General features: G+C 39.0%; 1 protein-coding gene across 5 annotated transcripts in view; it reads left to right on the forward strand.

Moving 5' to 3' along the window:
* Scn2a (sodium channel, voltage-gated, type II, alpha) overlaps window positions 1–27,126 on the forward strand; it is a 146,684-nt gene that overhangs the window by 104,669 nt on the left and 14,889 nt on the right. For all 5 annotated transcript variants that reach the window (XM_017314945.1, NM_001346679.2, NM_001099298.3 and 2 more), the window contains 9 exons: window positions 896–1,016; window positions 2,954–3,108; window positions 4,674–4,847; window positions 7,797–7,919; window positions 10,177–10,458; window positions 17,633–17,686; window positions 22,862–22,999; window positions 23,340–23,444; window positions 26,432–26,702. In XM_017314945.1, coding sequence (XP_017170434.1) covers window positions 896–1,016; window positions 2,954–3,108; window positions 4,674–4,847; window positions 7,797–7,919; window positions 10,177–10,458; window positions 17,633–17,686; window positions 22,862–22,999; window positions 23,340–23,444; window positions 26,432–26,702 — 1,423 coding nt within the window. The remainder of the gene's footprint in view (window positions 1–895; window positions 1,017–2,953; window positions 3,109–4,673; window positions 4,848–7,796; window positions 7,920–10,176; window positions 10,459–17,632; window positions 17,687–22,861; window positions 23,000–23,339; window positions 23,445–26,431; window positions 26,703–27,126) is intronic.

A 27,126-nucleotide genomic window follows, 5' to 3' on the forward strand; every position in this document is an offset into this window, starting at 1 on the left:
GCCTGGGCATTTTAAGATCAGGTTTACAATGGGGTCACCACCCTTTACTTTGGTCCCTAAGGATAGACTGACCTGGATCAGGTGTATGCATGTCAACATGTGAGACAACTTCTTTTTACTTTAGATTCCCTTGGATGATTGTTATTAAAGCCAAAGGAAACAAAACAAGAGGTGGTGATCTGTTTTCTGCCGTTTCTAAAGGGACAGGCAAGAGTGCCAACGTAACAGGTAGTTTCCAAATGCACAGTGAAACCCAGGAGTGCATTGGCCAAAGAGAATGCGAGATACCTGCTCTTGCTACCTAGCTAGCAGTCTGCTGCTCTTCTCCCAAAGAGAAAGTTACAGAATGTCTTTGATAATAACCAGTAGTCTATGTTTTCATGTCAATGAAAAGTGGGTAACTGTAGACTGTTGCTGTTTATGTGCACTTGATCAAACCTTTTCTACATTTGACATGAAAATACACTGTGCAGCTTTTACTGGCCGGGTCACAATTTTAGAATACAATAAGCCATATAATTTACAAATGAATTTGCCAAAGCAAGATCCCAGTGGCCGTATGGCTAGCAGCTTGCATAAGCTTTCTGTAGAATTCTATTTCGGAAACCATATAGATGGGCTTCTCCGAAAGTTATTTCAGTTGTAAGCACTGTTTAAAGAAAGAAAGAAAAGAAGAAGAAACAAACAAACAAACAAACCAAAGCTATTCTACAGTGCTGGATCTAATCTTGTGACCCCCCACCTCTCCCAAAGCAGATTGGCATTATATTTAAGTAATTCTTAAATTACAGATCAAGAGAATGCATACAGAAGACTGGGGGGGTACACCTTAGGAATCTCTTATGTTTGGGTTAGAGAACATGTTTAAAAGCTTTTCTGTGGGGTTGGTTTTCAGAAATTGAATGCAACTAGTTCATCTGAAGGCAGTACAGTTGATATAGGTGCTCCTGCAGAGGGAGAGCAACCAGAGGCCGAACCAGAAGAGTCCCTTGAGCCAGAAGCCTGTTTCACAGAAGGTAAGCAAGCAGGTTGTCAGGAGCCTTCTCTTGTCTATCCATCTTTCTTATCACCTGTCTGTATCTCTCTATCACCTAACTGTCTCTGGTCACTCACGCCTACCTATTTAACAGTGATACATTTATTTGTTTTGTTCTAAATCTCAAACTAAAGACAGTTTTTTTTTCTGACTATGGGTTTAATTTATGTAATTGGTTCCTTTTGCTTTTGAACAAATGATCAACTCTAAAATGTGCTGCCACTTGGTATATTAGTCTGCTCTCCATTGCTGTGATGAAACATTCTGGCCAAGAGCAAACTCGGGGAGGAAAATGTTTGCTAGGCTTACATTTCTATGTCACAGTCCACCATGAAGGAATTCAAGGCAGGAGGCCAAGACAGGAATGAAGAGGCAAGAACTGAAGGAGAGGTCATGGAGAAATTCGGCTTATTAGCTTTATCTCCTTGCTTTCTTAGACAGCACCTGACCACAGCTGAAAGATGGCAACACTCCATTGGGCGGGGCCCTCTTGCATCAATCATTAATCAAGAAAATGTTCCACAGATTTTCATAGTCATCAATCAGTTAGTAGCATTTTCTCAGTTGTGGTTCCCTTTTCCTAGATGATGTGAACTTGTGTTGACAAAAAAGCTTACCAGCGCAATTGACTCTCTGGCCTTCTATATCAGCTAACAGGAGAGAGAGTTGGCTAAATCAAATTCATAGCTATTAAGGTTTCGAAAAAGGAGTAAGGAAATAATCCCTTATTTACTGAGTTCTCAAACTGTAGTGTACGAATTGATAAATGTACACATTTGTCTGACCTTGAATATCAATCAAAGTAAAATACTTTTTGTGAGTTTTGAAAAAAGATGAAAGATGTAAGAAAGCTGAAATATTCTGTATACTTTTATATGAGGACATTATCATCATCAGAGTACTCTCAAAAGGATTCTCTAAAGAAAACCAAAATTACATCATTTCAGAGGAGGGTCAGTTATACCCTACAACAGTAGCGATGAATATCAAACCACATGAAATTCTGAACTCCAAGCTGCTCTCAAGGGCTTGGCCAACAACCTTGAGCTAATGCCTTGCACATAACGGTCAGACATGCCTGTCATTAACTTGGTTCTTATTTCTTAATTGCTTCTTCTAACTTCATGTTATTAATAGGACTTATACAGTTCCCAAGATCTAGCCTCAAGTCTTTTATTCCATAAAATTCAGAAACTCAGCATTATTGATGAGCCTTTATAAGAAAATGTCTTAAGATAATATTTGTAAAACTTGCTGAAAAGTCACTCCCACTAAAACGGACATTCCCCAATGGCAAGGCCATTTACATAATGTAATCTTATGGTTTTCCATGTACAGTGTTTTAAATACAAAAGCCCTTAAATAAATATTATTGAAAAGCCTTTAACCTAGTACCTCACAAAGTACACAGAAGTGATTATTGCATGGCTGTGGATAATTATCAGAAACAAAACAACCCAATTATTCAATAATAGTGAACATTTACATAAATTCCCATAGTCTTTTGGAGAAAAGCATAATAAAATCTTTCACAAGTCTTATGGTTAGATAGAGAAGGTTTACTATGCTATGAAATGACTAATCAGAATTCAAATGCATGTCATGTTTATGGAGGATTTACCCATGGCAAAAGGGCAGAATAGAAAGATAAGCTGTGGCTTTTTTTATGTTTTTCTGTATTTGTATGGTTTACGACATGTTATAATGTAGTTATACACATATAAAAATAAATGCTCATTTAGGAAATCATTTAAAGGCCCCACTGCTGATGTTGATTTCTGTAAGTGGAAGCCATCTTTAAAATAAGGTTGTTTATTCTGCGGTATGAGGTAATAAAATAGGTGTATGTTCCATATTCCCAAAGATGCACAAAGAGTAACTGTTGGCCTTTCCTGTATCCACTCTCACATATTTTAGACTGTGTAAGAAAGTTCAAGTGTTGTCAGATAAGCATAGAAGAAGGCAAAGGCAAACTCTGGTGGAACTTGAGGAAAACCTGCTACAAGATAGTAGAGCACAACTGGTTTGAAACCTTCATCGTCTTCATGATTCTGCTCAGCAGCGGTGCTCTGGTAGGTGATGCAGGGCCTGCCCCCTTGTCATTTCCCCTTCCTGTCCATTGAACTTCACTTCACCCACTCATAAATTAGAATGTTGAGAAAAGATGTGTGAGGACGAGCTCGCAACGGCTTATACTGCTCTGTCTGGCTCTTCCAGATAGGATCACTTTCAGACACTGTGTGTTCACATACTGTTTCAAAAAGAATCTCTTTGATTTGCACCAATTGCCGTTTATTTTTGTAAGTTCCTTATTCTTTCGTTCTCAGGGTCATTGCTATACTTTCTAGCATAACTACGTATAAAATACAGTATAAATGCAACTGTTTTCTTATTTAAGAAATAGATTTTAGTATCTGCAGGACATTCGCAGGCAATGAGAAAGATTAGTACCATTTCTTCAGAAGGGCTTAGTAGATAAGATGTGGTGTTGCCAGTTGAAGTGGGGATCTTCTTAATAGAAGCCCTTTGCTGGAAGAAGTCACCTGACTCGTTCATACCAATCACTTGCCAGTCACCTGGAATGGTGACTGGTCGGCTAACTTAATCACTAGAAGCAATACAAACCTAGTTTGCATCTGACTTCATTTAATGGAGTGAGTAATTTAATCAAATACACATTAATATAACAGAAACAAAGTGACCCATTTTCCCATATTGTAGTGTGAAGCTAGATGCCTTCCCTTAACTTTTAATTTGCTGAACGTGAGTGCATTTCATTAGAAATCTGGCTGCACTGCTTCTGGGGGCCTTTTTAGCCCAGTTCTTAATTGTCTTAATTGTCTTGAGTCCCGCATCCTACCCTCCAGGCTGTGACCTTGCTGTAATAGCGCCTGGCTCCTTCGTACATTCAGTCACAGGTCTCCGAAGCACACGCGCATGCTCACACTGGAGATGGCTTCTGGGGCGCTTTCAGCTTCAGGAACAAGCCAAGCCCCATAGCACTCTGTAGCACTTGTGCTGAGCCCAGTCATAAACCTGGACCCCTCATTCTCTAAAAACAAAATTTTCTTAGTTCTTTGACTGGACCACCATGCACACTTGTGTTCTGAGTTTCCTATAGCAAGGATTGTGTGTAAAATGGTCTTTTTATTCAAGGCCCCGGGCTCCTGGAAAATGACCACACCCTTTCTTTCCTAAGTGCTACAGAATGGCTGTAGCTTCCAGACACATTCACAACTGCTGGAGAAAGTGAAATAATCTTTTCCCCCCTTTCCTGGGCTCAGGAAACCCCTTGTCACATATTTACACAATCCTAGGAAGGGGATGCCAGTGACTCTGGATTTTGGCCTACTTTTAAATGACACTTCACCTCTTGCTTAAGAAAACATCTGCCTTCTCTCAAAAATCTTAAGCTCTTTGGGGATGCTCTCAACATTCAGACTTGAAAACGACTTGAGCCTCTCCGGTAGACTGCAAAGCCCAGGTGCCCTTCACATGCGCAGATAACTGCGACGTCAGGGCAGCGTTAACGACCCTCCAGACCCTGACCGAAGATGTCTTACTTCATTTTCCCCCCAATACATGAAGTAGAAACTGTTCGTGACAATGAAATGCAATACCATACTTCCATTCATAGGCCTTTGAAGACATTTACATCGAGCAGCGAAAAACCATCAAGACCATGCTGGAGTATGCTGACAAGGTCTTCACTTACATCTTCATCCTGGAGATGTTGCTAAAGTGGGTTGCATATGGTTTCCAAATGTACTTCACCAATGCCTGGTGCTGGCTGGACTTCCTGATCGTTGATGTGAGTACTCTGCAGTTCCCTTCTCTATTTCTTGGCAGGTGATGATTAGAACCTGTCCTGACTGTATCGAGTGGCACAAAGCAGGAACTCAGAGAAACGAAATGCTGTTTCAGAACAAGTACAAATTCGATCTTTTTTTCTTCTCCCGTGGAAATATACCCGAGACTTGCTTTGTCCATTTAAGTGGCAACTGATATTTAGTGACTTCGTTTGAAAATAACATTCAAATCAGTATATGAAATTTTAAGCTCTTCAGGAGAAACAAGATTGTTTTCTTTGTTGCTTAATTCTCAAATTTCATAAAATCAAAGCTGTTACAATTTTTTACAAGCATCTTCACCAATAGTAATTTGTCTGCATGTAAGCATCCTGAGAAATATTTGTCCCATTTGAAGTTAAAAAGAAAGGTATACCATGGGTTTATCTGGTGATTAAAAACAGATTGGCTAAGCAATCTTTTAAGTATTTAACTTGTGTTAATGTTTAAAGATAGTAAAATAGAATATTAGAATGTAGAAGTATCTTAAATAATTGAATATGGTAAATTAACCATAAATGTAACATCTAAAGGTACATTCAAAATTGCATTGAAAATCTTGAAATGCAGAAAGAAAGTTAGCAAAAAAGTAAAGCCATAGATGTTTGTCTGTTTGACCATTACAGATAACAAAATAAGTGTGTCACAAATGCCACCAATTTTATATGATAGGTTGTAAAACACACCGTCCTTTCCACTTTTTGTATGTAACTATGACAGATCAGTAGCTTCATGGTAGCATATCTAATATTTAACATATGAACAAAGGTAAGCCACTATATCCACATTAATTAACTATAAAGAAAGCCAAAAATAATTTTTTGCTCCCTGATAGCTACTATTTTAGGTTTGTGAATACTCTCATAATTGCATGTTAAATTAGTTGATACTTTGTTTTTAATTAAACATGTTCTCTGATCATCTGTTTTTTTATGGTGCTATTAATAGAAATGTCATTTTGCTGGAGCTTAAGGTTGACCAGAAAAGACAAATGTATAGTCGTTGGCTTCCCTTGAGGGAAGGGTGTTTTTTTCATGTATCATGAATCAGGATTTGAGTGGTAAGAATGCCAGTAGGTCTAGAGGAGGGAGGAACATTCAATTGTGCCAACTCTGATGCCTCAAGCCAAGAAGTCTTAGTCCTTGAGGGTGAGAACAGAGTGCAGGGAGTAGGGTGCACTGATTTGTGAACGGAAGGCAAAGTAAGAAAGACAAATTAGACATGTGTTTGTGGGAACCCATTATACCATCAAAGAATTATGAATGTATGGATATAGTGGAGAGGAAGACAATTGGAGAATTGGATTTAGGGACGTTAGGAGATGGGCTTGCTGTGTTATAGAGAGAAGCTGGTGAGGGTGTGAATCCTGAAACAGAAAGGGGATTATTGCAAATACAAGCAAGTGCTCAGAAAATTAAACATTTTCATGGTGTGCTAGGAAGACCCAAATGTATCTCTTTTTCAACTGTAGCTAAACAACTCACCAAAAGTGTCCTGGTTTACCACCTCACTTTTTTAATAGTTAGGCCCCAGTTCAGAACATTTTTCACTTGTCTAACTTGTCTTTCATCCTTTAATATGTGTCTCACCTTTGGATTCTGCCTCCTGAGAACATAAAGGACTGTAGGTCCTCCTGGCTTACATACAGAAAGCCTTCACAGTTCTTGATTATTCAGACTTCCTTCCTCAGTTATCTATGAAGAGAAGACTTACAAAGCTTACAAAATTGGCTTTTGTACCTTGTTTCCCTCTTTAATTCAGATTATACGTAAAAATTAACTTAAATAAGCACAAGTTTTGTAAAAGAAATTCCATTCATTTCTGTTGATTTTTAAGAAAACATTTAAAAATAAAAGTATCAGCATCCTTTTCAACCATATCATGTATTTATTTTGCTTCTCTGATTTTCACATTTTTATGTGCTTTCGCACCAGATATCATTTCAGAGTTCATATGAAATTCATAGTTTGCAAAGGTAATCAGGTACTTTAGTGATGTCTGCAACAGCTTTTCTTTCTTTCTTTCTTTCTTTCTTTCTTTCTTTCTCTCTCTCTCTCTCTCTCTCTCCCTCCCTCCCTCCCTCCCTCTTTCTCTCTCTCTCTCTCTCTCTCTCTCTCTCTCTCTCTTTCTTTCTTTCTTTCTTTCTTTCTTTCTTTCTTTCTTTCTTTCTTTTTTCCAGTTGAGATTTTAGAATTTTTGCTAATTGCACTGGTGATCTGACTAAAAAAACAAAACAAGGGTTTCTAGAGGGAAAACTGGGAAAGGGGATAACATTTGAAATGTAAATAAAGAAAATATCCAATAAAAACAAAAACCCTTTAGGTATACTAAAATCTCAACTTTTCTTTTCATTCACTGATTTTTATATGCTCTAATTATGACGATTCTCAAAATGTGATTCAGGAATCAATGCTATTGCTTATCCATAAACTTGTTTCAAAATGTAAATCTTCAGGCCTTTTACCGAACTTACTAAACCAAACTGTGCTAGCTCCCGTTTTTTTAATTGAAAATAAAACTTTCCATATATTATATTCTGATCACAGATTCCCCTCCCACAACTCCTCCCATATTCTCTCCACCTGCCCACCTCCCACCTCCCCACCTTCCCACTTCCCACCCATTGAATCCACAGCCTCTCCTCTCTCTTTCTCTCTCTCTCTCTCTCTCTCTCTCTCTCTCTCTCTCTCTCTCTCTCTCCCTCTCTCTCATCTAAAAAGCAAGGGCAGGGGGACAAAACAGAGCATGACATTTCTGCTATAGCTTTTTGCAGTGTTTTGAACAAGTATCTTGGTGACGGGGAAACTCACCCAAGTTTGTGAACTACTTGCTTATTTTTTCCATGTAGGAACGCTGTGGCATGTAGACTCTTATTGATAACTTTTAACCAATTTTGTGCTCTTTTTGTATAGGTCTCACTGGTTAGCTTAACTGCAAATGCCTTGGGCTATTCAGAACTTGGTGCCATCAAATCCCTCCGAACATTAAGAGCACTGAGGCCTCTACGAGCCTTATCCCGATTTGAAGGAATGAGGGTAAGACCAGCCACCTTAGAATTTGCTGGAAGAATAATTAAGAACAATCTGAAACCTTCTAGAGTAGAAGGCCAAAGCCATATGGAGTTTGCATCTTTATGTTCACATAACCAACAGACCAATCAATAATACGCATCCAGCGTCCATCATTTAACTCACAGAACACAATGCCTGATACTCTGAATTCCCATCATTTTCATTAGAGAATTCTTGATCATATCTCATAGGTTGTTGTCAGAAATCAAGATTACTCATCTCCCCTCTATTTACAAATGTACAGGGCATCTTACTTGATGATTTAAAACTACCCAGTCATGATCCATCATGTCTTTGCTGCACTGTATTGTGTACTTTGTGCCTTTTGAAGTCTGAATTTAGTTTTTTAAGCACAGATTGAGATGTTTAAAAAGTAGGTCAGCTGTGGAAGTCTAATACTCCCTTAGAAAGGTAGTACAAAGGACCGGGAGGAATTTGTGCTGACATTTGTCATCCCCTGGGACAAAAGCCCAAGAATACATATCATCACCACGTAGAAAGTGGTTGTACCTTGTCTCCATGGTATTGAGTACTTAAAAAAAAAAACAAAAAAAACAACAACAACAAAAAAAAACAACGTTGTAGCTTGTAATGGATGAAATGGATGCTTTCTGAGATACTTAAAACAAGTTCTCTCTACTCCTAGAACTCAGAAACTTAAGGCAATGACATGGGACAGCTAGCCTACATAGTCAGTTCCTAGCCAGGCTGAGCCACAAAGTGGCACCCTGTCTCAAAAATGCCTTACAAATCAATACAGAAAGAAAAACAAAAATAAAAAGTTACTTAGACTTTATCCGTGTGTTACAATCACAAGCACAGTTTAATGTTGCGTGTTGGTGTGTAAGCATGTTTGGGTATGCTTTTTCTAGATATGTTTGCTTAGGAAGAAATGATTGGTTAGCTGTTGGTTTGCTGGGTTTTTTTTGTTTGTTTGTTTTGCTTTGCTTTGCTTTCTCTTTAACAATTAAAAAAGATCCTGATTTTTTGAAGAAGTGACTTTATTTTTTTAAAGGTATTATATTCTTTATTAGAATTTGTTTCACAATTTCTATGTCAAATTCACCCTTCATATATTCCTAATTCCTCTCTCTCCCCCTCTGTCTCTCTCCCTCACCCTGTGGGACCAAATCCCACAAATCCCAGGCCTTGTGTGTGAAAGGCATGTGCTCTGTCACACTGTACCCTCCAATACTTAGTTTGCTATTGTATGTTTTCTGATTTTTAAACTTGGTATTGTTCAAATGATGAGCTCATAAATTCATGACACCACTCACGGTCTTATTTATTTGTTGATTTTAATCATCTCTATTTCTTGTGGAAAACTTGTTAATATATGTGTTCACACCCTAAGAAAACTCCCTATAGTATAAAATTCATTTCATATTCTTCTAAATTTTAGAGTTTCAAATGTCTGTGCTGCATTGTGGTGGTGCACACCTTTAATCCCAGAAGTTGAGGAGCAGAGACAGGTCAGTCTCTGTGTTTGAGGCCAAGCCTGCTCTACAGAGTGAGATCTAATACATCCAGGGCCATCTAGAGAAACTCTGTCTCAAAAATCCCAAAAAACACACAAAAGATTCTAAGGTTAAGGGATTAGATATTTCTACAAAATATTAAACTTTGAGGATAGTTACATTTTTTTATAATTTGAACATTATTTTTTGTTATAGAAACATTTGCATTTTATATTATGGTGTGTATATTTGCCTGCATATATACATGTGTGTGTGTGTGTGTGTGTGTGTGTGTGTGTGTGTGTGTGTGTGTGATGGCCTAAGAAGCTAGAACAGGGTGTTCCGGTCTCTGTAACTAGAGTGGCAGACAGTTCTGAACCTCCACATGGGTGCTCAGAAGCCAACCTAGATCCTCTTGAGCAGGAAATACTATAACTCATTGAGTTATCTCTCCTGACCATTATTTTCTCCTTTCTTTTTCAAGATGTATTTGTTTATATTCTGTGTATGTTTGTATGCCTGAGTATATGTATACTATACTATTCAGATGCCCTCAGAGGCAAGAAAAGAGTGTTAGAGTCCTCCTAAATGTTTGCCACTTCACATGGGTGCTGGAAACCCAGCCTAGGTCGTCTAGAAGAACAACAGCGCTCACCACAGCTGAGCCATTTCCCAAGTGGAAATCATTGTTTTCTAATGATATTTGAAAGTAAGTGAACAATACTTATGTTCTCATGGGTCTCTTCCTTCTCCTCCTGTGCCAGGTTGTTGTAAACGCTCTCCTAGGTGCAATCCCATCCATAATGAACGTACTTCTGGTCTGCCTGATCTTTTGGCTAATATTCAGTATCATGGGGGTGAATCTCTTTGCCGGCAAGTTCTATCATTGCATCAACTACACCACCGGGGAAATGTTTGATGTGAGCGTGGTCAACAACTACAGTGAGTGCCAGGCTCTCATAGAGAGCAATCAGACAGCCAGGTGGAAGAATGTGAAAGTCAACTTTGACAACGTGGGACTTGGATATCTTTCTCTGCTTCAAGTAGTAAGTGACCACCTTACCATTGCTTATGACTAAGTTGACTATCATCAAAAAGAAAAAAGTTAACAAATTTCCAGCAAACTCTACATGCTGTTTGTGGAAACATTAATTAGTAAGCCACTGAAGAGTACCCTCAAAAAACTTATAAAATAACTACCGTACGACACTCCCTTCTCTTTCACATACTGATTCCACATTGCATGTGGAAATATACCAATTCTAATTGCAGTATCACTTACAATCATCATCCATGATATCAGTCTATCAGTGTGCAATTGTCTAAAGAACATGTGGTATATGCTCACATGGAACAATATTCAACTGTGTCTCATGGTGACACTCTGTTCCTGAAATGTTTTTTCAAGGTTCATTGTAATAATCATTCTTATAATTGTAACTGTATCAAAGTCCATTGAGGTGACCTTTATGATCACATATTGTGACAGTAGATCAGGATTTCATTATAGATGTTAAATATGATGCACAAGAAGATTTTTATAGGTTCCAGGACTCTGTAGAAAGTAGTCTGCACAGGTGAGAGTGCAGACTACAGAAGTTAACAGCTTCTGGGACAGGTGAGAGCCACGGAGCTTCTGAGGCAGCGCCGTTTTCGGGCTCCAGACATCTGACCACCTTCCTGGCCAGAGGACAGGTGTCTGCTCGGCCCGGGAGGCCTTTGCCTCAGGATCCATGGGAACCATCTTGGTTCCGTGACTCCACAGAAAGTAGTCTGCACAGGTGAGAGTGTGGACTACTGAAATTAACAGCTTCTGGGACAGGCCAAAGCAACACAGCTTCTGGGAAAGGTCCTGTTTTGGCCCTTCATCTTCGGCCAGGAGGAGGTCCAAACAACAGATAACTGTGCACCTTCCCTGTAAGAGGTGAGCTTGCCTGCAGAGACAGCTCTAACCACTGAAACTTAGAGGAGAGATCTAGTCTCCCAGGTCTGCTGATAGAGGGTAACAGAATCACCAGAGGAACAATCTCTAAACAGAGACAACTATAACAACTAACCCCAGAGATTACCAGATGGCGAAAGGTAAATGTAAGAATCTTACTAACAGAAACCAAGACCACTTACAATCATCAGAACCCAGCACTCCCACTTCGCCCAGTCCAGGGCACCCCAACACACCCAAAAAGCTAAACCTAGATTTAAAACCATATCTCATGATGATGGTAGAGGACATCAAGAAGGACTTAACTGACTTAAAGAAATACAGGAGAACACTGCTAAACAGGTAGAAGACATTAAAGAGGAAGCACAAAAATCCCTTAAAGAATTGCAGGAAAACACAACCAAACAGGTGATGGAATTGAATAAAACCATCCAAGACATAAAAAGGGAAGTAGACACAATAAAGAAAACCCAAAGTGAGGCAACGCTGGAGATAGAAACCCTAGGAAAAAATCTAGAACCATAGATGCGGACATCAGCAACAGAATACAAGAGATGGAAGAGAGAATCTCAGGTACAGAAGATTCCATAGAGAACATCGGCACAACAATCAAAGAAAAGGGAAAATGAAAAAATATCCTAACTCAAAACATCCAGGAAATCCAGGACACAATGAGAAGACCAATTCTACGGATAATAGGAGTAGATAAGAATGAAGATTTTCAACTCAAAGGACCAGCAAACATCTTCAACAAAATTATAGAAGAAAACTTCCCAAATCTAAAGAAAGAGATGCTCATGAACATACAAGAAGCCAAAGTATTCCACGACAAAACCAAATTCACACATTATCTTTCCACAAATCCAGCCCTTCAAAGGATAATAACAGAAAAAAAAAAAACAATACAAGGACAGAAACCACGCCCTAGAAAAAACAAGAAGGTAATCCCTCACCAAACCTAAAAGAAGACAGCCACAAGAACAGAATGCCAATTTTAACAACAAAAATAACAGGAAGCAACAATTACTTTTCCTTAATATCAATGGACTCAACTCCCCAATAAAAAGACATAGACTAACAGACTGGCTGCACAAACAGGACCCAACATTTTGCTGCTTACAGGATACTCATCTCAGAGAAAAAGGTAGACACTACCTCAGAATGAAAGACTGGAAAACAATTTTCCAAGCAAATGGTATGAAGAAACAAGCTGGAGTAGCCATTCTAATATCTAATAAAATCGACTTCCAACCCAAAGTCATCAAAAAAGACAAGGAGGAGCACTTCATAATCATCAAAGGTAAAATCCTCCAAGAGGAACTATCAATTCTGAATATCTATGCTCCAAATACAAGGGCAGCCACATTCATTAAAGAAACTTTAGTAAGGCTCAAAGCACACATTGCACCTCACACAATAATAGTGGGAGACTTCAACATACCACTTTCACCAATGGACAGATCATGGAACCAGAAACTAAACAGGGACACATTGAAACTAACAGAAGTTATGAAACAAATGGATCAAACAATATCTACAGAACATTTTAACCTAAAACAAAAGGATATACCTTCTTCTCAGCACCTCATGGTACCTTCTCCAAAATTGACCACATAATTGGTCACAAAACAAGCCTCAACATACACAAAAATATTGAAATTGTCCCATGCATCCTATCAGATCACCATGGGATAAGGCTGATCTTCAATAACAAAATAAATAATAGAAAGCCAACATTCACGTGGAAACTGAACAACACTCTTCTCAATGATACCTCGGTCAAGGAAGGAATAAAATAAGAAATTAAGGACTTTGTAGAGTTTAATGAAAATGAAGCCACAACATACCCAAACATATGGGACACAATGAAAGTATTTCTAAGAGGAAAACTCATAGCTCTGAGTGCCTCCAAAAAGAAACTAGAGAGAGCACACATTAGCAGCTTGACAACACACCTAAAAGCTCTAGAACAAAAGGAAGAAAATTCACTCAAGAGGAGTAGACAGCAGGAAATAATCAAACTCAGGGGCGAAATCAACCAAGTGGAAACAAGAAGAACCATTCAAAGAATCAACCAATCAAGGAGCTGGTTCTTTGAGAAAATCAACAAGATAGATAAAACCTTAGCCAGACTCACTAGAGGACACAGGGAAAGCATCCTAATTAACAAAATCAGAAATGAAAAGGGAGACATAACAACAGATCCTGAAGAAATCCAAAACCCCATCAGATCCTTCTACAAAAGGTTATACTCAACAAAACTGGAAAACCTGGACGAAATGGACAAATTTCTGGACTGATACCAGGTACCAAAGTTAAATCAGGATCAAGTCAACGATCTAAACAGTCCCATATCCCCTAAAGAAATAGAAGCAGTCATTAATAGTCTCCCAACCAAAGTTCAGGACCAGATGGGTTTAGTGCAGAGTTCTATCAGACCTTCAAAGAAGATCTAATTCCAGTTCTTCACAAACTATTCCACAAAATAGAAACAGAAGGTACTCTACCCAACTCATTCTATGAAGCCACAATTACTCTGATACCTAAATCACAAAAGGACCCAACAAAGATAGAGAACTTCAGACCAATTTCCTTTATGAATATCAATGCAAAAATCCACAATAAAGTTCTCACTAACTGAATTCAAGAACACATCAAAACAATCATCCATCCTGACCAAGTAGGTTTCATCCCAGGGATACAGGGATGGTTCAATATATGGAAATCCATCAACGTAATCCAGTATATAAACAAACTCAAAGAGAAAAGACACATGATCATCTCGTTAGATGCTGAGAAAGCATTTGACAAAATCCAACACCCATTCATGATAAAAGTCTTGGAAAGAACAGGAATTCAAGGCCTATACCTAAACATGATAAAAGCAATCTACAGCAAACCAATAGCCAACATCAAAGTAAATGGTGAGAAGCTGGAAGCAATCCCACTAAAATCAGGAACTAGACAAGGCTGTCTACTCTCTCCCTACCTATTCAACATTGTACTTGAAGTCCTAGCCAGAGCAATTAGACAACAAAAGGAAATCAAGGGGATACAAATTGGAAAGGAAGAAGTCAAAATATCACTTTTTGCAGATGATATGATAGTACATATAAGTGACCCTAAAAATTCCACCAGAGAACTCCTAAGCCTGATAAACAGCTTCAATGAAGTAGCTGGATATAAAATTAACTCAAACAAGTCAATGGCCTTTCTCTAAAAAAGTATAAACAGGCTGAGAAAGAAATTAGGGAAACAACACCCTTATCAATAGTCACAAATAATATAAAGTACCTTGGTGTGACTCTAACTAAGGAAGTGAAAGATCTGTATGATAAGAACTTCAAGTCTCTGAAGAAAGAAATTAAAGAAGATCTCAGAAGATGGAAAGATCTCCCATGCTCATGGATTGGCAGGATCAATATAGTAAAAAATGGCTATCTTGCCAAAAGCAATCTACAGATTCAATGCAATCCCCATCAAAATTTTAACTCAATTCTTCAACGAATTAGAAAGAGCAATCTGCAAATTCATCTGGAATAACAAAAAACCTAGGATAGCAAAAACTCTGCTCAAAGATAAAAGAACCTCTGGTGGAATCACCATGCCTGACCTAAAGCTGTACTACAGAGCAATTGTGATAAAAACTGCATGGTACTGGTATAGTGACAGACAGGTAGACCAATGGAACAGAATTGAAGACCCTGAGATGAACCCACACACCTATGGTCACTTGATCTTTGACAAGGGAGCTAAAACCATCCAGTGTAAAAAAGACAGCATTTTCAACAAATGGTGCTGGCACAACTGGCGGTTATCATGTAGAAGAATGAGAATTGATCCATTTCTATCTCCCTGTACTAAGGTCAAATCTAAGTGGATTAAGGAACTCCACATAAAACCAGAGACACTGAAACTTATAGAGGAGAAAGTAGGGAAAAGCCTCAAAGATATGGGTACAGGGGAAAAATTCCTGTATAGAACAGCAATGGCTTGTGCTGTAAGATCGAGAATCGATAAATGGGACCTCATAAAATTGCAAAGCTTCTGCAAGGCGAAAGACACCGTCAATAAGACAAAAAGACCACCAACAGATTGGGAAAGGATCTTTACCTATCCCAAATTGGATAGGAGACTAATATCCAATATATATAAAGAACTCAAGAAGGTGGACTCCAGGAAATCAAATAACCCCATTAAAAAATGGGGCTCAGAGCTGAACAAAGAATTCTCACCTGAGGAATACCAAATGGCAGAGAAGCACCTGAAAAAATGTTCAACATCCTTAATCATCAGGGAAATGCAAATCAAAACGACCCTGAGATTCCACCTCACACCAGTCAGAATGGCTAAGATCAAAAATTCAGGTAACTGCAGATGCTGGCGAGGATGTGGAGAAAGAGGAACACTCCTCCATTGTTGGAGGGATTGCAAGCTTTTAAAACCACTCTGGGAATCAGTCTGGCGTTTCCTCAGAAAATTAGACATAGTACTACCAGAGGATCCCGCAATACCTCTCCTGGGCATATATCCAGACGATGTCCCAACCGTTAAGAAGGACACATGCTCCACTATGTTCATAGCAGCCTTATTTTTAATAGCCAGAAGATGGAAAGAACCCAGATGTCCCTCAACAGAGTAATGGATACAGAAAATGTGGTACATTTACACAATGGAGTACTACTCAGCTATTAAAAAGAATGAATTTATGAAATTCCTAGGCAAATGGATGGACCTGGAGGGCATCATCCTGAGTGAGGTAACCCAATCACAAAGGAACTCACACAATATGTACTCACTGATAAGTGGATATTAGCCCAGAAACTTAGGATACCCAAGATATAAGATACAATTTGCTAAACGCATGAAACTCAAGAAGGAAGACAAAGTGTGGACACTTTGCCCCTTCTTAGAAATGGGAACAAATCACCCATCTAAGGAGTTACAGAGACAAAATTTGGAGCTGAGACGAAAGGATGAACCATATAGTGATTGCCATATCTGGGGATCCATCCCATAATCAGCTTCCAAACGCTGATACCATTGCATACACTAGCAAGATTTTGCTGAAAGGACCCAGATATAGCTGTCTCTTGTGAGACTATGCTGGGGCCTAGCAAACACAGAAATGGATGCTCACAGTCAGCTATTGGATGGATCACAGGGCCCCCAATGGAGGAGCTAGAGAAAGTACCCAAGGAGCTAAAGGGCACTGCAACCCTATAGGTGGAACAACAATATGAACTAACCACTACCCCGGAGTTCTTGTCTCTTGCTGCATATGTATCAAAAGATGGCCTAGTCGGCCCTCACTGGAAAGAGAGGCCCTTTGGACTTGCAAACTTTATATACCCCAGTACAGGGGAACACCAGGGCCAAAAAGGGGGAGTGGGTAGGTAGGGGAGTGGGGGGGGGAGGATATGGGGGAATTTTGGGATAACATTGGAAATGTAATTGAGGAAAATACATAATTAAAAATATATATATATATATATAAAGAAAGCAGGCCAAGCAAGTCAAGCAAGTCATGGGGAGCAAGCCAGTAAGCAGCATTCCTTCATGCCTTCTGCTTCTGCTTAGCCAGTGTGTAGAGGAACTTGTCTGTGAGACTCAACGCCTTATAGTTTGATCCTGAGGCCTGGTGGTGGAGTAGAGAGCCAACCCCACATGTACAACCTTCCTAGCCCAGAAAACAAAGCAGTACATCTAATAAACAAGCTTTAAGAGAGAGTTGAGGCCCTTTGGACTTGCAAACTTTATATGCCCCAGTACAGGGGAACGCCAGGGCCAAACAGGGGGAGTGGGTAGGTAAGGGAGTGGGTGGTGGGTATGGGGGACTTTTGGGATAGCATTGGAAATGTAAACGAGGAAAATACCTAACAAAAAATTAAAAACAAAAAAAAAAAAAAAACAAAAAAAGAAAAAAAGAAGATTTTTATAAAATACAGGAGTGAATAATGCATCAACTACCAAACATTTCCACATAATAACAACAAACCATGTTACACAAACGGACTTGAATGAATCTTGGTTAACTACTTACATGTTTTAATTGTTTTATTTGAGGGGTAGTATGGGATTGTTGATACATGTACACACTGTGTAATGTGCATCTAGAGGAAGCTCATCTATCACCTTGAACCTTTGCCTTTTTTTGTGGTAGAAATATCCAGAATGCTTCCCCACGATTTTTGTTTCCTTGTTTCCACTTTTACTCTGATAATCTATTTCCTAAACTATAAAAAAGAGAAGAAGTATATATGTTGATTGTTTTACAGGCCACATTTAAAGGATGGATGGATATCATGTATGCAGCTGTTGACTCAAGAAATGTAAGTTTACTTTGGGAAAATGGCTTATGTATATCAATGAGTATATCCATATTATTGTAAACTGTTGATGGCCAAAAATCCACACATAGCTACAGATAAATGTATAGAACACAACTATTTTACTAAAGTAAAATATTTTTGTTACATTATTTCTTTCGAAGAATTTTTGTTGGGGATTCGTTTCTTTAGTTAAAGATTTCTTATCATGTGAAAAGGTCTAATAGGAACCTTCTTCAAAATAACTAGTAGTCAAAAATGAAGCTGGCCAATTTTTTTATTTTTTAAATTAATTTATTTTTTACATTCCATATTTTATTACCCCCATCCACCCTCCAACTTTCCCACATCCCATACCTCTTCCCCACCCCCTTGTCTCCACATGAATGTCCCCATCCCCCCCATGCGACCAGACCTCTAAACTCCCTGTGGCCTCCAGTCTCTTAAGGGTTAGGTGCATCATCTCTGAATGAACATAGACCTGGAAGTCCTCTACTGTATGTGTGTTGGGGGCCTCATATCAGCTGGTGTATGCTGTCTGTTTGGCAGTCCAGTGTTTGAGAGATCTCAGGGGCCTACATTAATTGAGACTGCTGGTCCTCCTACAGGATCACCCTTCTCCTCAGCTTCTTTCAGCCTTCCCTAATGCAACAACAGGGGTCAGTTGCTACTGTCTATTGGTTGGGTGCAAATATCTGCATCTGACTCTTTCAGCTGCTTGTTGGGTCTTTCAGAGGGCAGTCATGCTAGGTCCCTTTTTGTGCGTACTCCATAGCCTCAGTAATTGTGTCAGACTTTGAGACCTCCCCTTGAGCTGGATCCCACTTTGGGCGTGTCACTGGACCTTCTTTTCTGGCTTCTCTACATTTCCATCCCTGTAATTCTTTAAGACAGGAGCAATAATGGGTCAGAGTTTTAATTGAGGGATAGCAACCCCATCCCTCACTTGATGCCCTGTCTTTCTGCTAGAGGTGGACTCTATAAGGTCCCTCGCCCTACTGTTGGACATTTCATCTAAGGTCCCTAACTTTGAGTCCTGAGGGTCTCTCACCTCCCAGGTCTCTGGTGCATTCTGGAGGGTCCCCCCCAACCTCCAATTTCCCAAAGTTGCTTGTTTCCATTCTTTCTGCTGGCCCTCAGGGCTTCAGTCCTTTTCTCTCACCCAATACCAGATCAGATTCCTCTCTCACCCCAACTCCCCCCCCCCGCCCTCTTTCCCTCCTATGTCCCTCTCTCCCTCCCCACTTGTTATTGCTTTCTTCTCTCTCCCAAGTGAGACTGAGGTGTCCTCACTTGGGCACTTCAGCTTGTTGAGCTTTTTGAGTTCTGTGGACTGTATCTTGGGTATTCGGTACATTTTTTTCTTTTTTTTTTGCTAGTATCCACTTATTAGTGAGTACATACCATGCATGTCCTTTTGGGTCTGAGTTACCTCACTCAGGATGCTATTTTCTAGTTCCATCCATTTGCCTGCAAAACTCAGGATGTCCTTGTGCTTAATAGCTGAGTAGCTATATCTATTGTGTAAATGAACCACATTTTCTGTATCCATTCTTCCGTCATGGGACATCTGGGTTGTTTCTAGCTTTTGGCTATCACAAATGAGGCCACTATGAACATAGTGAAACATGTGCCCCTGTGGCATGGTGGGGCATCTTTTGGGTATATCCCCAAAAGTGGTATAGCTAGGTCTTCAAGTATATCTATTTCCAATTTTCTGAGGAACCTCCATATTGATTTCCAGAGTGATTGTACCAATTTGCAATCCTACCAGCATGGAGGAGTGTTCTTCTTTCTCCACATCCTTTCCAACATGTGTTGTCACTTGAGGTTTTCATCTTAGCCATTCTGATTGGTGTAAGGTGGAATCTCAGGGTCGTTTTGATTTGCATTTCTCTGATGAGTAAGGACTTTTTAATTAGAAAGTTTTTCTTGACTCACTATACATTTTTTGAAGACATATTTCATAGATGTGAGTGGTTTTGCCGTGTTTGTATGTCTGTGTGTCTTATGTGTTCCTGGTGCTCAAAAGGCCAGAAGAGGGCTTCAGACTCCCTGGAACTGGAGTTACAGACTGTTATGAGCCACCATGTGAATGCATTCCAGAAGAGGGCATCATATCTCATTATAAATTGTTGTGAGCAACCACATTTATGATAATTTAATGGGATTAAATGTGGTTGCTGGGATTGGAACTCAGGATGTCTAGAGTGAAGCCAGTGCCCTTAACCACTAAATCATCTCTCTGGCCCTGCAACCAATGCTTGACTACTGGGCTTCTCTCCAACTCTTGATTGTGATTTTTTTTCCCCTTTCTTTTTGGTCTTTTCTCATAAGCTTGGGCCCTGGTGCTTAAATTTTTTATGAAGTATACTTTCAAAATGAGATGTTTAGTTCTTGTGAAGAGGAATCCTCAGGGCAATTTTCTTTATCTGCCATGAGTTTCCTCCAGTATTTGATCTTCGGTGAGGACGGATATGACTAATGATGACTAACGTGGGGAACATAGGAAACAAAACAAAGGAGCCATAACTTAATAGTGTCTCCTACCAGGAGGCAAAGTGGGTAAGGAACGGCGGGGACTTGCAAAATCTACCTTAGAGCACAGAGGAGTTTTTTTCTTTGATTTTTATTAGTTTCATACAATTGACCCAAAGAAAGTGGCATTTTGGAAGTATTTCTGGTTTTCTAGAGCCCCCGGATTACTCTCAAAATGACATTTTTCTGTACTGGCAATTAGCTCTCCATATTAAAAATCCCGGTATTGTCTTTTTAGCCCCATAAAAAGAGAGAATAGAATAGACGACCAGCAGAGGCAGAAGATGCTAAAAAGCCCTTCATGGCATCAGCAATTTAAGCTGTAGTTATTTTCAGACAGTATACCAAGGGTTACCTCATATTATTTCATTTAATTTACATAGTAGCCTCATATGCTTGCTAGTAACTCAATTCATTATTGAAGCAAAGACGTCCAACATGTTCAATGGCAGAACATTTTTGAACAACGATTTGAAACTGTGTTACAATGGTTTCTGCAGGAGCTCTCTCTATCTGTCTCTTGGATTAATTTACTCAAAGCTAATTCTACCTTTAGCAACAGCCTACATGGCACACAGCTTACTTTGCTTCTCTTCCTTAGAAACCTAGCAAAAATTGTCTACAACAGAAGCCCTCACACCCAAGCATACTGTACAAGAGGAAAACCAATAGGCCACTAAAATTATGAGGAAGAGTTTCTGGCTCTTTTTTTTTAATGTTCATTGTTGTTTAATGTAGTTTACTTATCTGAGACAAAGCCTCACTGTGGAGCCTTGACTGACCAGGAACTCTTATGTAGATCAAGCTGGTCTGGACTTAGATATCCACCTGCCTCTGCCTCCTGAGTGATGGGTTTAAAGGCTTTGCCACCACACCAGGTTCTGGCTTTTACTTTCATTAGTCAACATGAACATGAAAATTGAAATCAAAATGTGACATTACCTATACACCTACCAAACTGACACTACTAAAGTGTGATAATGTCAAGTGGTCCCAAGAACAAAAAACAAAAAGGACCCTGTTTCATGCTGGTGGTGGAGAACGATATGAGTATATATTATTTATAATGTAGTTGAGAGGGCAGAGAAATGGCTCAGTGAGTGAAGGTGCTTGCTGGTTTGAGTTCAGTTCCCACTACCCACATATTTCAATGGGAAAACTGACCCCTAAAAGTTGTCCTCTGTTATCCACATGTACACACACACACACACACACACACACACACACACACTACCACCATTACTACCTCCACCACTACCACTGATAAATAAAATAGTGGGTATTATCACATTATTTAATAAAGTTCAATTTATCATTTGCTCTTAGCTTTTATACTCATGAACAACTGTATAGGACAATTTAAGTACAAAAGATTTTGGAACAACATGAACTTGAATTAACTGAAAAAATAAATGCGAACACATTAAGGCAAAGAAACTGCGCACACACACACACATACACACACGCACACGCACCACAATTTTGTTTGTCAGTTCAAAATTGATACAAAATAATCTTACTGTTGAAGAATCAACCAACTCTAGGCACCAACTCTAAAACATAGAGAATTAATAATTACAATAAGGCAAGGCTAATGTCACTGCCAGTGGTGGTGTCTAGACTGCAGAAGAAAAAACACATAATTCCTGAAGTACTTGAGTTGTGTGTTTCTCTTACAAGATTTTATGTTAGACAACAGTTTTACTCTAGTGTGTTATATTTGATCTTATAAGGTTCGAAAATGTTATTTTACATTGTTATGCATATACACACAAGAGAGAAGTCAAATGATTGTCAAATAAATAATGCTCAGCATTACAATCATTTTGTTGCTGTTTATTTTATCGTATTTCATTTAAAAATAGGTTGGTTATGGTGCTCAGCATTGATGTCATGATATCAATGTAAGTTAAAATAAGCTGCAGTTTGTGTTCTCACTCACCCATGATTGATTAACGGAGTTATTAGAAGCATCCTGTGAGCCTTGAACTTTTGATTACAGCCGAAACTTTCATCATCACTGATTTTCCTCCAAGCTCTGGTCAAGACAGAGAATCACTATAACACAAACACAGCAGCTACTAGAGAGAGTGGGTCAGCATGTCCACTATCAGGAAGGACAGACCCTAGTCACGTGTACACACACAATGTGGTTCCTAGACTTCGTAGGAAATGTGTAAGATTAAACCTTACGCACTCGTACTCATATTTGCGTATTTGACTTTCACAAGTTACTCTAAAAGCTATGGGTTTGAGAGTTGCCACATCACGAGAGCGAGGACTAAGGAGAGAAAGTAAATATCAACTATTCAAAAAGATGGTAATGAGACTCTGACTTCGCCACTGTAGGAAGAAGTAATCCTGTTTGTGTGGTGTGTTGAGATCTTTGCTTCCTAAGGAAAAGCACATTCACAATGTAGGGGTTTATTTAGTGAGACGATTATAATCACTTAAACTGTTGCTCGAACATATTTTATTTTCTCAAGAATGTGAAGAGTCTTGCAGGATTCAACAGACATGTTAGACCTGGGCGTTCCTAAAATCTGTTTAACATTGTCTATTTGTTTCATGTTTAGAGATTCCGTGATGTACCTCTAATGAAACTATTGACTTTACTGGTTACCTTTCTTCATATTTTAGGTAGAACTGCAACCCAAATATGAAGACAATCTATACATGTACCTTTACTTTGTCATCTTTATTATTTTCGGCTCATTCTTCACACTGAACCTGTTCATCGGCGTCATCATAGATAACTTCAACCAACAGAAGAAGAAGATAAGTATATTCAGATTTCCTTCTGGCTGGGAAGACTGAGCAGAGTTCACCATACTACGTCCTTCATGTGCCAGAACACAGAAAAACGACGCCAACATCAGATACTTTTGACATTTAATATGTTTTTAAGAATTTAGATCATTTACAGTTCCCACACACTGCTTTGAAGCCTCCTATGTGTGGATGTGCCCACTCTGGCATACCTAATATGTTGACCGAGTGAATCTTTGCAAATGCCAAGTGCCACATTTGGAATGCTGACTTTCAAACAAGCAGTCAGGTGGACTTGAGAGCTAGTAAAGAACATGGTTATAACAATATTTTGCTTTTCTTTCTTTACTTTGGAGGTCAAGACATTTTTATGACAGAAGAACAGAAGAAATACTACAATGCAATGAAGAAGCTAGGCTCAAAGAAACCACAAAAACCGATACCTCGCCCTGCTGTAAGAACAGAATTCTTTCTTATCAGTGAGCATGATGGTATATGACCCTTTGTCAGCCAAAGTTCCAGAAAGCAGCATTTTTACGAATTTCCATGTTTATATTCTGACTTGATAGCCCACATTTCTGCCATGAAGATGCATATGCTAAAATTATTTAAAATATAATGTATTATATATAAAACAAATGTAAATGCTTTTGGAGTCTCAGACAGTAAATCAGAAAGAATTACTGACACTGAGGCTATTCTTATAATGTAGTGACAATATTAAAAATATTCACATATGTCACGTGGACACAATGGATACTCTCTACTGCCTTGTTTGTGGTTTGATTGGCACAGGCAGTCCCACTGCCTGTTCAGATCAACAGGTTGAATGGAATCGTTATTGAAGCACAATCACTGTTTTTTCCTCTGCTTTTAAACGCAGCTTATCTTTGTATTTTATCCAATGCTCCTGCCCTGAAGGGGGACTATGCTATCTATCCCTCTCATGAGTTTCATAGCTCTTCCATTGTCCAGTTTTTCAGTTACTGCTAGTTCTTGTCTGAGAGTCAGGAGAGCCCCTCAGCTCTTTGATTATTTCTGAAGAAATACATCAGATATTTCTCGGTGTTCTTGGTGCTCTTCCAAATCAGTACTGAGTTTAAGACCAGTTAGTATTCTCCAAGATTTTATGGATCTATTGACAGCAATAAATAACTAGGTTCGACAAATTGTTCAGTACGAAATCTGCCAGTAGCTCAGAGACTGTGAGATACTACATTAGATAAAAGATAAGAAAAGGAAAACTAAGCCCAATGTTTGAGAAATAATATAATCTGAGTAGTTGCAAACAGGGGTATAAGATAGTCCCTCTGTGAGAAAATGTATACTCTAAATCCTTAGAACTAAGCATTTAGGAAGAAGAGGGGTATGTTTGAATTACTAAGTAGTACACTCAAGGTTTAAAACTTATTCACCATAATTAAACAATATAAATAGGATCTTGTTATGAGAACGGCAGAGTTGCATCAAAAAAAATGATTGTTAGAGCAGAATATTGGAACTGGGAGGAGGTGCTAAAGCAAAGATAACAAAGGCCTAATCAATATATTGTCAAATTATCACATCAACAAAATGAGCACACCTCAAGAGTAGAATCATTCATCTATGAATGGGGGGGGGGAGAGGGAGAGAGAGAGAGAGAGAGAGAGAGAGAGAGAGCTGACTAATTAGGGAAGCTGACTAACTAGGGAAAGTTTTTTTTTCCCTTGAAGTGATTCATTACTGAGGAGTCAAGAAGAACGAAGGTCAACAGGCAGTGTGGGTTGAGATTTGAGCCGTATGTAGCCAAAAACCTTGACAGGAATGTCACATCGGGGTGCAGACAGTGGGTCCATCTGGGTCCTGCTGACTTAAAAGGAATTAAATGGGTCAGCCTTTATAGGAGTTATCTCTATCCTAAGACCACCAGAAAGCCATCAAGGTGACCCAGTCCATTTTGGTTTTATGATGATGACTCAACAACTTTGACCGAGATAGAGGATTATGCCCCGCAGATGAAGTTTGGAGCTAATTTGGTAGTCATAGGTATCCAACATCAGAGGGAAAGTGGATTTGGGGACTGTTGCCAAAGTGAAATTAAATCAAAGATGGAAGCTGAAAGTCAAGGTCAGGAAGGATGGAATGTTGGTTTGTCAATGGGAAGTTCAGAGTTGCAATGTAGGATACCTGGAGTGAGAATCATCGACATCCATTTGTAGCATTGAGTAGCCAAACATGGGAGAAGAAGACTTAGCAGTAGAGCAAAGGGTTCCAAAAATTGAGAGATTAAGTTTGAAGCACAGCAAAAGACATTCTGGAAGGGAGAGAGTGCCTAAGCACAAAAGAAGTTACACAGGATGTGAGCCAAGAATGGACAGTTCAGATCAGAGAAGAAAAGGAACTGAGTCCTTCAGGAGATGTTGAGTAACACAAGAAAAGAGTACGGGAGCCCAGAATTGTGAAATGAATAAGGTTATTAAAGAATTTCTTTACACTAATTGACTTTGATATCTACCTCCCAGCAACAACAAAAAAGGAAGAAGAATATTAGATAAAAGATTTGTCAGTTTCTCTGAGTCTAGAATTGTCCTCAGAACACAAAGACAGAGAGTTGTTAATTAATGCTTAGGACTCAGATTAATTTACAAAACATGTGCTGTGGCAGGCCAAGCCTTCGGGGCTATACAATTTCTCTCATCTCATCCAGCGACCTAAGATTTAAATGGGCTAGGACTCAGGATTAGTATTGGACATTGAAGCATTGCATTAAAATGTTATATGAGCAAGATTAAGGAGCTGTGTCTAGTTCTGCTGACAAGAACATTAAGACCAATTGTTGCTTCAAAGAGGAAGCCAGATTAAGTAACCCTTGGAGGCTGTGTCTGTGAGAAATGTGGCACCGCTTTTTCCCAGGGACCCTCCAAAGCAGATGAAGAAAGAGTAAACTAAAACAAAGCAAATCAGGGGACATCATCTGCAATGCAATGCCCTGAATCTTGTGATGGGTAGAAGAACAAGGTCTTCTGAGGGCACAGGACTGCTGCATCTTAAAACAGTGTTATCCACCAGAAAATGGGTGGTGCTGATTTCATGGAAGGAACAGGAATAGAGGAACAAACTAAATGATAGGATAGAATTTGTGTGTTATTCTGAGCTATAAAGAAAATACAGAAATCTTGCAAAGACAAACTAGAGTGCATAGAGACTAAGGCAAGAAGCTGGGATTGCAAGTAGTCAGTAGAGAAGCCTGGGAGGAAAAAACCTTATGAAGAAGCAAGAAGTAGGAATCCAGCCGAGTCAGCCCAAGAAATTCAGTAGTTGCTCATAGATGACAACAGATAACACAAGAATGGTATATTTTCACAGAATATAAAATTTCATGTTACTAAGCAGAAACCAGATACGTTGACGAGAACTTTTAAAAGAGTTTCTGAGTGTACTTGCCTGTGTTATTTATTCCAGAACAAGTTTCAAGGGATGGTCTTTGATTTTGTAACCAAACAAGTGTTTGACATCAGCATCATGATCCTCATCTGCCTCAACATGGTGACCATGATGGTGGAAACGGACGACCAGAGCCAAGAGATGACCAACATCCTGTATTGGATCAACCTGGTGTTCATCGTCCTGTTCACCGGCGAGTGTGTGCTCAAGCTTATCTCACTCCGTCATTATTATTTCACCATTGGATGGAACATTTTTGATTTTGTGGTGGTCATCCTCTCCATTGTAGGTAAGACGGGGAGCTTTACCCAACAACTTAGTAGTGCCACATTTGTGGGCAAATGCTAGTAACCCCTGTATTTAGGATGTTCAGGCAGATATGAAATTCCAGGAGGCCTGGAGCAACATGGTGAGACCCTAACTCAAAAAAAAACAAAACAAAAACAAAAGATAAAAATAAATTATAAGTATTAAATACTAATAGTTTATCATTAAAGATATTAGAGTTTTTTTTTACGTTTTATCATTTTTATCATTTCATTTTCAGATAAAGCCGAATAGTCCATTCCTTTTGGTTTTTCTTGTTTGTTATTTCATCTGTTCATAAAATTATGTGCTTATTTTTTGTCTTTTTACTATCTTGACTCAATTTAAAAAACAATAACTGTAATTTGGATTATATCCTGTCCTTAGTCAGATTCCAATAATATAGA

Source organism: Mus musculus, chromosome 2 (assembly GCF_000001635.26).
Source record: "Mus musculus strain C57BL/6J chromosome 2, GRCm38.p6 C57BL/6J".
In the NCBI taxonomy this organism is placed as follows: domain Eukaryota; kingdom Metazoa; phylum Chordata; class Mammalia; order Rodentia; family Muridae; genus Mus; species Mus musculus.